This window comes from Pelobates fuscus, chromosome 4, assembly GCF_036172605.1.
Source record: "Pelobates fuscus isolate aPelFus1 chromosome 4, aPelFus1.pri, whole genome shotgun sequence".
In the NCBI taxonomy this organism is placed as follows: Eukaryota; Metazoa; Chordata; class Amphibia; order Anura; family Pelobatidae; genus Pelobates; species Pelobates fuscus.
In genome coordinates, this window is record NC_086320.1 from 77,917,775 (window position 1) to 77,930,026 (window position 12,252).

At 40.0% G+C, this 12,252-nt stretch overlaps 1 protein-coding gene across 1 annotated transcript in view; it reads left to right on the forward strand.

The window, feature by feature from the left end:
- JPH1 (junctophilin 1) overlaps positions 1 to 12,252 on the forward strand; it is a 177,111-nt gene that overhangs the window by 152,466 nt on the left and 12,393 nt on the right. Inside the window, exon 4 of the mRNA XM_063451314.1 lies at positions 1,655 to 2,292. Within this exon, the coding sequence (XP_063307384.1) occupies positions 1,655 to 2,292 (638 nt within the window). The remainder of the gene's footprint in view (positions 1 to 1,654; positions 2,293 to 12,252) is intronic.

Genomic DNA, 12,252 nt, shown 5'->3' on the forward strand with positions numbered 1-12,252 from the left:
CAGGGAATGAGACACATGGAAGGGCTAGGGGGGGAATGAGACACATGGAGGGGCCATGGGGAGGGAATGAGACTCAGTACAAACTGTAATGGTGAAAAATATGAAATACACCTTACTGTGGATTTCTTTATGATTAAATTCTGGTATCATGTGCTGTTCACCACTTTATATGTCAATGAATGTATAAAAAGGTGATATTTTTACAATTACCTAATAGTAATTACAAGTAAGTATACTGAAATAGTATATCTAATGGAGTATATAGTAATAGTATAGCTAACAAAATATAGTTTAAAATGATTTATAAAATGCTAATTCACATACATGTAAGCATTTATGTGTTATTTTGGTGCTTGTCAATGTTTAAAATGAAGGAGAAACAAATGTGATCTGCTTCAAGGGCACAGCACACTAGGGTTTCACCTTTAAAAATAGATACTCACCTTTCACTGCCCATAATTTAAGGCAAATACCAAAGTTCTTCAGCTTGTATGGTGATTTACACTAAGACCAGGACTTTGCCTCCCAGCCTCAGTATCAGGGCATGCACACATGCATACAGCAGTAAAGGGGTAAATGCTGTACAGATCTAAATAGCAGAGAAAGCACTGATTATCTGCTTCACTTTCAATAAGTAATTTTTTTTTATTTTTTTTAAAGGGCTGTTATAAAGGCTCTGCTTGTGTATGCACAGTGGTGTATTTTGGGTTTGTGCTGCTCTCGGCATGACTAAACAAAGGCACCTCCCTAATCTAAATTTGCCTGACCCCTTCCTGTCGAGGCAACACCTCATCCTGTTTAAGAACCACCCACCCTCTTTAAACTTCACTCCTTCCTATTTAGGCTCCAGCTGTGAAAGAGGGCAGAACTGGAAGTACAGTACAGACAAGGTAGAATCCAAAATCAGAGTAGAAGTCAAATTCAAAGGTCGGGGCCGGTGGCTAGTATGCATAAACGATGATCCAAAATAGATGATACAAAATAGAGATACAAAACTAGAGAGTCAGGACTTAGGTAGAATCGTTCCAGTAACTAAAACAACAAACTTACACTGAAGCTGGTTAGAGGTAAGGCTTTAAAGCTAGTAAACAAGTCACAGATTAGGCAAATAGCTGCAGGTGAGTCAGCAGGAGTCCAGCCCCCCATACTGACGGATGTCAAAATGCAGTGGCTCACAGGTAGAGAAACTGACTAGAAAAGATGAGGTCCAGATGTCAAGTTCAATCAGATCTCCCAAAGGGGTGGCCATGTCTGGCAGCCTGCAGAAATTGGGACAAACCGTGATACTTATTCCGCAGCGCTTTGCAATATTATAAAAGGGTAAACTTAATGAGACAATTATAAATATTACAGGAACAATATCTTAAAGAGGACTCTGCTTGAAAGAGTTCAAAATCTATGGTGGAAATATTTTATAATTGTGATTGTTCTGTTTGAGGGTAGATAACCTGTAGGATATTTGTAAGAGCATTAATATTACAAAAATTAGGGTCTCCAAGAAATTTCCAAGCTTCAAAAAGGAGGACTTATACTGAAAATGCTAGGAACTATTACTGCAGCCTGGACAGCATCTGTACAATATCTAGTTATGCATGTTTGTATAAATACAGATATTTTGTTTTTAGTGCATAATTTTTTGCCATTGTTTTTACAGGGCCAGATTATATGAGGCAAAAGTTTCAAGAGGTAGTAGAAGTAAAAGAAGTTGTTGAAGAAAAAGTGCAGAAGAAACCACCATCTCCAAAGGAGTCCCCACATTTTTATAGAAAGGGTACCACACCACCCAATACACCAGAAGAAAGAAGGAAGCAAACCTCCCAGTCCTCTTCACAACCTACAAAGATAAAAAATTCTAGCTCTTCTGCCGTTGCTCTTCATAACCCTGAGAGGAAAAGCTCTTCGAGTGAGAATCTACCTGCATCTTCCAATAAACCTTTACCTGTTAAAGCACCAGAGAAAGAAGAAGCCATTGCAAAACCACTGCCAAAGGCGTCTTTTAGCCACAATCCTAGCAACACCGGGAATGGAGAACTACATGCTGACTCTGGCTACTTTATAAAAATAAATCCATTGCTGACTTCAGATCTGAAAGCAAAAGCCAACCCATCAAAACCATCTGCATTTACAAACCTACCACAAGTCCAAATGCCAAGTCCTAAGAAGCCTGTGGTAAAACCAGATGCCAAAGAAAGTAGACCTGAGCCAAAACTCAAGAAGCAAGCTTCTGTGGCACCAAAGAATGAAACAAATAATAACGATTCCCTTTCTACTATAGGAAATGGAATCAATTCTGTAAGTATTACATAACTGTACTTTTTAACATTGCCCATTACATTTTTTCTTTTTACCTCTGTCCATCTATTGATTCACAAAATGTAAAATTGATATTAATAAAAAAAAGTTAAACTTTAATAGAACACTATAGGGCCAGGAACACAATCATGTATTTCTGACCCTATAGTGTTAAAATCACTATCTAGCCCCCCTTACTTCCCTAAATATAGTCAAAGCTTACATTTATGCCAGTCTGCTGCTGGCTCTGTCCTTGATCTGCCTCCTTGGCTGACATCATCACAAGTGGTGATCGCAGCCAATCACAATGCTTTCCTAAACCATTGGGTTAGCTGATATTGTCAAGGAGGCAAATCAGGGGCAGAATCAGCACAAGCCAAACACAGCCCTGGTCACTCAGCATCTCCCCATAGAGATGTATTGAATCAATGCATCTCTATGAGGAAAGTTCGGTGTCTCCATGCCGAGGCTGGAGATACTGAATGCCAGTCACACTGTGCAGCACTGCCCCAGGAAGCACCTCTAGCAGCCATCTGAGGAGTGGCCATTGAAGGTATCCCTAGGCCTTTTCTCTGAAAAACAGTGTGTATTGCAAAAAGCCTGAAGGGACTGATTATACTCACCAGAACAAATACAATTTAGAAACATAGAAACATAGAATGTGACGGCAGATAAGAACCATTCGGCCCATCTAGTCTGCCCAATTTTCTAAATACTTTCATTAGTCCCTGGCCTTATCTTATAGTTAGGGTAGCCTTATGCCTATCCCACGCATGCTTAAACTCCTTTACTGTGTTAACCTCTACCACTTCTGCTGGATGGCTATTCCATGCATCCACTACCCTCTCAGTAAAGTAATACTTCCTGACATTATTTTTAAACCTTTGTCCCTCTAATTTAAGACTATGTCCTCGTGTTGTGGTAGTTTTTCTTCTTTTAAATATAGTCTCCTCCTTTACTGTGTTGATTCCCTTTATGTATTTAAATGTTTCTGTCACATTTGTACAACTTTAACCCCTTAAGAACACATGACATGTGTGACATGTCATAATTCCCTTTTATTCCAGAAGCTTAAGGGGTTAAGGAAAATTCAGAATGAAAATGCATTAAATTTTTTTTTTACCCTGATGACTCACTCTAATATAATAGTAAACGTTCTAAAAGAATGCAATCAAATAATATCATCATATCTTTTTTTTTATTATTTTTATTGGCTTCAAATGACTGATCTATTTTTGCCATTGTTAGTCTGAAATAAAACTTAAATAAACAACTAATTACAACATCATGGGAACATCGGAAATTGGGAGAGTTGTAATTTTAGAAACATAAGTTTCATTGCAATTTGTATAAAGTCAGACAGCAATAGATAACTGTAGAGAAACAGAGAAACATTGATGTAAGAGATTAACCATATTTTTAGCCATCTCAGTACTGCTGATCCTTTTTTTGAGCTTTGTTTTGATCCTGAAGAGAAATAGAACATTTACTGTCCAGTAAAACACAAGTTTCAGTCCTTTTTGTTTGAGGTATCCCCAGAAATCCTATATTGTTTTCTTAATCCGCAGGTATTGCTCTGTTAAGATACACCGTTTGTGTTTGGTGAATTTTTCATGTGCAAAAAATACACAATCCAAAATGCAAACAAAATGGACATTTTAATAAAATATGAAATTCTGCCCTGTCGAGTGGACCCCCGATTGCGTGTGAGGACTTCCATTTTCAAAGTGTGAAAAATACACTTACAGTTGCAAGACAAAGTATGTGAACCCTTTGGAATGATATGGATTTCTGCACAAATTGGTCATAAAATGTGATCTGATCATCATCTAAGTCACAACAATAGACAATCACAGTCTGCTTAAACTAATAACACACAAAAAATGAAATGTTGCCATGTTTTTATTGAACACACCATGTAAACCTTCACAGTGCAGGTGGAAAAAGTATGTGAACCCTTGGATTTAATAACTGGTTGAACCTCCTTTGGCAGCAATAACTTCAACCAAACTTTTCCTGTAGTTGCAGATCAGACGTGCACAACGGTCAGGAGTAATTCTTGGCCATTCCTCTTTACAGAACTGTTTCCGTTCAGCAATATTCTTGGGATGTCTGGTGTGAATCGCTTTCTTGAGGTCATGCCACAGCATCTCAATCGGGTTGAGGTCAGGACTCTGACTGGGCCACTTCAGAAGGTGTATTTTCCTCTGTTTAAGCCATTCTGTTGTTGATTTACTTCTATGCTATGGGTCATTGTCCTGTTGCAACACCCATCTTCTGTTGAGCTTCAGCTGGTAGACAGATGGCCTTAAGTTCTCCTGCAAAATGTCTTGATAAACTTTGGAATTTATTTTTCCTTCGATGATAGCAATCCGTCCAGGCCCTGACGCAGCAAAGCAGCCCCAAACCATGATGCCCCCACCACCATACTTCACAGTTGGGATGAGGTTTTGATGTTGGTGTGCTGTGCCTCTTTTTCGCCACACATAGTATGTTGTGTTTCTTACAAACAACTCAACTTTGGTTTTATCTGTCCACAGAATATTTTGCCAGTACTGCTGTGGAACATCCAGGTGCTCTTGTGCAAACTGTAAACGTGCAGCAATGTTTTGTTTGGACAGCAGTGGCTTCCTCTGTGGTATCCTCCCATGAAATCCATTCTTATTTAGTGTTTTACGTATTGTAGATTAGCTAACAGGGATGTTAGCATTTGCCAGTGACTTTTGTAAGTCTTTAGCTGACACTCTAGGATTCTTCTTCACCTCATTGAGCAGTGTGCGCTGTGCTCTTGCAGTCATCTTTACAGGACGGCCACTCCTAGGGAGAGTAGCAGCAGTGCTGAACTTTCTCCATTCATAGACAATTTGTCTTACCGTGGACTGATTAACAGCAAGGCTTTTGGAGATACTTTTATAACCCTTTCCAGCTTCATGCAAGTCAACAATTCTTAATCGTAGGTCTTCTGAGAGCTCTTTTGTGCGAGGCATTATTCACATCAGGCAATGCTTCTTGTGAAAAGCAAAGCCAGAACTGGTGTGTGTTTTTTATAGGGCAGGGCAGCTGTGACCAACACCACCAATCTCATCTCATTGATTGGACTCCAGTTGGCTGACATCTCACTCCAATTAGCTCTTGGAGATGTAATTAGTCTAGGGGTTCACATACTTTTTCCACCTGCACTGTGAATGTTTACATGGAGTGTTCAATAAAAACATGGCAACATTTCATTCTTTGTGTGTTATTAGTTTAAGCAGACTGTGATTGTCTATTGTTGACTTAGATGATGATCAGATCACATTTTATGACAAATTTGTGCAGAAATCCATATCATTCCAAAGGGTTCACATACTTTTTCTTGCAACTGTATATATAATATAATGTACGGTAATATACATGCAAAGTAACCTAAACAGAAACTGTTACTTTCATGATTTTATATTCGAAGCATGGGCTTATCACCAGTGGGGTACCTCAGGGATCTGTACTTGGACCCATTCTCTTTAATGTTTTTATCAGTGATATTGCAGAAGGTCTTGATGGTAAGGTATGTCTTTTTGCTGATGATACTAAGATATGTAACAGGGTTGATGTTCCAGGAGGGATAAGCCAAATGGCAAATGATTTAGGTAAACTAGAAAAATGGTTGTGGCAACTGACATTTAATGTGGATAAGTGCAAGATATTGGATGTAAAGACCCAAGGGCAGAGTACAGAATATTTGATAGAGTCCTAACCTATATTATATAATATATTTATTTATTTTTAAATATTTTTTAAATTTTATATTTATTTTTAATTAGTTTTTATAATAATATATATACAATATATAGTTATTATAAAAATAATATATATGTGTGTAATTTTACTCTTAAGTGTATTTTCATATTATAATATGTATATATTGCTAAAAAAATGACACTAAGTATGACATTATATATGATATATATCTCATATATACATATACATATATTTTGTTTTAATTTATTGATGTTATTTAGTGTTTTTACTCCTTTTTATTTTTTTTCACCAGCAGGGGGACTGCCTGTCAGTTCAGGCAGTCCCCCTGCTGGCAGCACTGTGGACACCGCTTGGGGCCATGTGACTGCTCTTTTAGAGCGATCATGATCACATCCAGCGCTCTAATTCCCCGCAGACATATCAGGTACGTCCGCGGTCCTTAAGGACTGTTTTTTGTTGGATACGTCCTACCTGATACGTCCGCGGTCTTTAAGGACTGTTTTTTGTTGGATACGTCCGCGGTCGCGATGGGGTTAAGTGCTTTTTTGTTTTTATATTGATATGACCAAATATCAGATTTATACACATGTCCTTCACGTTTGTTCAGCTGGTGCAGCTCATGCTATTGTGCTTTTTCCTGGTCGTGATCTCTTTACACCCTGTTCCAAATTATTATGCAAATGATATTTTTCTCATTTACTTAAATAATTGATGTAAATAACAGTCAGCATAATTCTCATGTTATCAACTATTCAGAATACAATTCAAATTTTATTGAACAAACCTCCTAATGATAACAGTATTTTTTTAAACATAAAAAACTTACAATGCATTGTTCCAAATTATTATGCACAGTAAGTTTCAAAACACTTTATAGGTTGTAAAGAACTGAAAATTGTCATTTGTTGTGTTTGCAGCATATTTACTGAAATCAAAAGCTATTTCAATCAAACTTATAACAACATTTAAACTTTTTAAACATTTCAACAGGTCATGTTACATTTTAACATAGGACCCCTTATTTGATAGCAGCTTCACAAGTCTTGCATCCATTGAAATTGTGAGTTTTTGGACAGTTTCTGCTTGAATTTGTTTGCAAGATGTCAGAATAGCCTCCCAGAGCTGCTGTTTTGATGTAAACTGCCTCCCACCCTCATAGATCTTTTGCTTGAGGATGCTCCAAAGGTTCTCAATAGGATTGAGGTCAGGGGAGGATGGAGGTCACACCATGACTTTCTCTCCTTTTATCCCCATAGCAGCCATTGATACAGAGGTATTCTTTGCAGCATGAGATGGTGCATTGTCATGCATGAAGATGATTTTATTACAGAAAGCATAGTTCTTCCTTCTGTACCAGGGAAGAAAGTGGTCAGTCAGAAACTCCACATACTTTGCAGAGGTCATCTTTACATCTTCGGGAAACCTAAAGGGGCCGACCAGCTCTCTTCCCATGATTCCGGCCCAAAGCATGACTCCACCAACGCCTTGCTGGCATCGCAGCCTTGTTGGAACAGGGTGGCCGTCCACCAACCATCCACTACTCCATCCATCTGGTCCATCCAGGGTTGCACAGCACTCATGAGTAAACAGGACTGTTTGAAAATTAGTCTTCATGTATTTTTCTGCCCAATGCAGCCGTTTCTGCTTGTGAGCATTGGTTAATGGTGGCCGAATAGAAGGTTTATGCACAGTTGCAAGACTCTGGAGGACTCTACACCTTGATGTCCGTGGGACCCCAGAGGCACCAGCAGCTTCAAATATCTGTTTGCTGCTATGTAATGGTATTCTAGCAGCTGCTCTCTTGATCCGATTCATGGATCTGGCAGAAATCTTCCTCAATGTGCCTTTATCTGTACGAACCCGTCTGTGCTCTGAATCAGCCACAAATCTCTTAATAGTGCGATGATCATGCTTACGTTTTTGTGAAATATCTAATGTTTTCATACCTGTCCAAGGCATTTAACTATTTCACTCTTTTTGGCAGCAGAGAGATCCTTTTTCTTCCCCATATTGCATGAAAATGGTGCTCTGTTTAATAATGTGGAACACCCTCCTTTAGTTTTTTTACCTTAAATTTGGCTCACCTGGCAATCTAATTATCACAGGTGTTCGAGATTGTTTTCAGTGATCAAAGGAGCCCTGAGACACAATGCCATCCATGAGTTAAACTGAAAATCAAAACATTTAGTCTTTGTGACACTTACATAGAATTTGCATAATAATTTGGAACAGGGTGTGTATTGTGTAGGCACGAACAATGTTGCAGTAACCAAGTTTAATTTATCGTGCCGATGGCTGCATTTATCGTTTAAACTTATTTTCCTGGTTTTGTTGTTCAGTCGGTGTTTTAAAAACATCTAGTTACTGTTCATTGAGCAACTGTAAGCACAATGACAACTTTGTATTATTGAAAAGGTAAGGTGCATAAAGTACACAGAGCAAACTAAAACTGCAGCAATGTTTTAGAAACCTAGCTCTCTGATACAGCAATTCACAGCTGTCCGACAGATGGAAGGCTTCGTTCTAGTTTCATGTTGGATCTGCAGACACCTGGAGCTGAGCGCTCTTCCTCTCTGGAGAAACACTGAGCCACTGACTGTACATCCGCAAACTGTGGTACAAAGTGAATCAGGCTATGGGTAAATTGACAGCAGCCTCAATACAGCGACTATCACTTTAAAGGATAGTTCAGATCAGTTAATGAGTGGAACTACTCCTGGGATAAACTTTAGTTAGGCTTTAGTTTTTAAGCATTAACCATGTAATGCATTAACATTATGCAGGGAAATTATACTCCACAGTTTCCCTTTAAGGTGTAAGTATTTGTATCTAAAGAGCTACTGGGGGAAAACAACATGCACATTTTGAAAAAAAAAAAAAAATGAATTCCGCAGCAAGACTGCAGAGGTATGATCTATACACAAAAACTGCTTCATTAGGCTGAAGTTGTTTTGGGGATTACAGTATAGTGTCCCTTTAATGCTTTCAGTAAACCACCCACCCATATATTTCAACCAAAGAAGTAAATATTAATCAAAGCAGTGATATGGTATCTTGTTTTCAGAAACGGCATGTATTATGGCAATAATATGACTAAAAAGAAAGGACGGAAAACCCCCAACCGTCCATAATTTGCTTTATATGTAGAAGAGGAATATAAAAGCGAAAGGAAGTATTACAATGAATGTATTTATACTCTATAAGTATAACTGCACAAAAATAAGTAATATTTTAGTAAGGAGTGTTTCAGTCTGAACTGGAGAATTAATGCAAAAAATATTCCAGACAAGTAAATTAGAAACAACAGAGATAAACTATTTTTTTTTTAAATGCACTTTTGTTCTAATGGATGGTGGGTGGGGGTTATTTTTGTAATACAATCCCCAGCTAAGTACTTATTTTGTGACCACTAAAAAGGAACCATTCCTAGCCCCTCTCCTATAATGCCTCTGGTGTGTCCAGAACTTTATTAAATCATGGCATCTTCATTGCTCACCTTTACAAATCTCCTTCGATTTGGCTCTTGACTGCAAAAGTCATGTTCAAAACCATTTTGTAATCCCTTATTAGCAGTTTATAGCTCACACAGGCAGATCAACTGAGGCGGCAGTGTTGATTTAAAGATCCAATTACTTATTTAGGTTCTTTATGCACTCTGGTTGAAGAATTTTAGGGTCATATGGAAAACAAAACCAGTTTCCATTCATCTGTAAACAGATACCTAAATTAATGATCCATTTCCAATTATTTTTTTCACAATGAGCTAGTAATGTATCTTCATTCTAATTTGTACCTTTAGATCTTTTTTCCAGGATATATATTGATTCAACATCACGTGTGTTAGTAATTTTACTTAATTGGGCTAAGCAAGTCTGTGGCGGAACCCTCGCTTGTTCGGGTGCTTTCTACTTGTACTGTGTGTTTTTTCCCTTGCCTTCATATATTGTACCCCTCTCCCTATTTGGGAGTGCCCCTATGAAAGGAACTACTTCGTCTCCCGAATGCGAGTTAGAACATTCAAATAGAACGTTCGCACTTGCAACATAGGTGTGAAACTATAAGGGAAGCAATGAATGAGCACTCCCCTGGGTGGCCACCATTTCGTATAGACGAACGTCAGCCAGGGGAGCGTTCGTGGATTGCTTTCCGACTCGTTCGTTCCCAGAATGAGGACCTCCCTGGTGCCCCATTAGAACGTTCCCCCAATTAATCAGAACATTTGCACTTCCAACATAATTAATTAATGCTCTTTTTATAAAAAGAAGACTGTAGAGTTAAACATTTGGAAAACCTCCCAATAGTAGACAGTGTAATATTTGGCTATGAAAATAAAGCTTTAGTTATGGACTGTAGCGGACCCATGGTAACCGGAACTATTACCGCCACTAATTTCCCCATCTAGGGGAACCATTTAAAGTATAAAGAGACCCATTTCCCTCCAGTAACTGGACGACACACAGCTCTGGAGGTACAACACTATTTTATTGAGCCACACTTGGCTTTTATGCATGTCCCCGTGCAAGGTGTTTCCATCTCAAACCAACAGGGGTCATATCGCAGGAGCCTCTGTGTCTGGGAGCCAAAGCGCGGGAAAGGGGGTTGTTTTACCTTTGTCTCCCAGCTACAGAAAGCCCACCACACATACAAGCGGTCTCCCACCCCAAACCAAGAAGCCTCTGTGTCTGGGAGCCAAGGCGAGGGAAAATAAACTGTGCCTTTGTCTCCCAGGCACAGAAAAGCCCGCCAAAACAGCCAGTGCCCCAAAAGTGTCCACACCAACCTCAGGTGTCCCCACAATGGCACTTTCCTTGACCACTCTCTGTTCACTGGGTTCCGGTGCTGAACCTGCCAGGGAAGCGTCTCCTTTCGGGGTACGAAGCCTCCCTCTGGGTGGCCGCTATTTCGTATGGACGAATGCCAACCAGGGGGAGCCTTCGTACCACGAAAGGAGACGCTTCCCTTGCAGGTTCAGCACCGGAACCCCGCGAACAGAGAGACACCTGCGTTGTTTGGATTCTGCGCTCGTCACTCTGTTGAAACAGCTGTGACCAAAGTATCCAACGATTTAATTGCTGCTAAATCTCACGGCCATTACTCTTTCCTAATTCTCCTTGATCTTTCTGCTGCCTTTGACACTGTTGATCATCAACAGCTTCTTCTCATTCTTCGTATTCTTTGTCTACGGGATTCTGCTCTCTCCTGGTGCTCTTCCTACCTCTCCCATCGCTTTTTCAGTGTTTCTTTCTCTGGCTCTGCCTTTTCTCCCCAACCCCTCTCTGTTGGCGTTCCCCAAGGTTCTGTCCTTGGTCCCCTACTGTTCTTCATCTATACTGCCTCCTTTGGTAAACTCATCAGCTCCTTTGCTTCCATTATCACTTATATGCAGATGACACGCAAATCTACCTGTCCTCTCCTGATCTCTCTCCGCCCTTCTTGACTCGTGTCTCTGACTGCCTCTCCGCGATTTCCAATTGGATGGCTGCTCACTTCCATAAACTCAACCTGTCCATAACACAACTTCTGGTCTTTCCTCCCTCAAGTGTTGCTACTCCCGTGTCTGTCTCCCTCCAAGTCAACGGCTCCACCATCACGACTACTTTGCAGGCTTGCTGCCTAGGTGTTCTCTTTGACTCTGACCTCTCCTTCAAACTTTATGTCCAGTCGATCGCCAAATCCTGCCGCTTCCATCTCGCACCCGGCCCTATTTAACACCAGACACTACTAAGGTGCTGGTCCATGCCGTTGTTCTTTCTCGCCTTGACTACTGCAATCCCCTTCTCAGTGGTCTTACGTGTTCCCAGCTTGCACCGCTGCAATCTATAATGAATGCAGCGGCGAGGCTCATTTTCCTGTCTGCCTGCACATTTCATGCCTCCACCATCTGTCAGTCCCTACATTGACTTTCAGTTAGATATAGGGCTCAATTTAAGATTATGGTGCTTGTTACAAGTCCCTACATAATGCTGCTCCAACCTACCTATCCTCCCTAATACACAAGTATGTCCCGTTGAGGCCCCTGCGCTCTGCCGAAGACCTACGTCTATCCTCTGTCAGTACTCCCACATCTGATGCTCGCCACCAAGATTTCTCCAGGGCTGCACCTTTTCTGTGGAACTCCCTTCCCTTCTCCGTTAGACTTTCACCCAGTCTCCACTTCTTCAAAAAATCTTTGAAAACACAGGAAAAGCATATAATTTAAACTGTAAGTGGGTTTTAATTCCC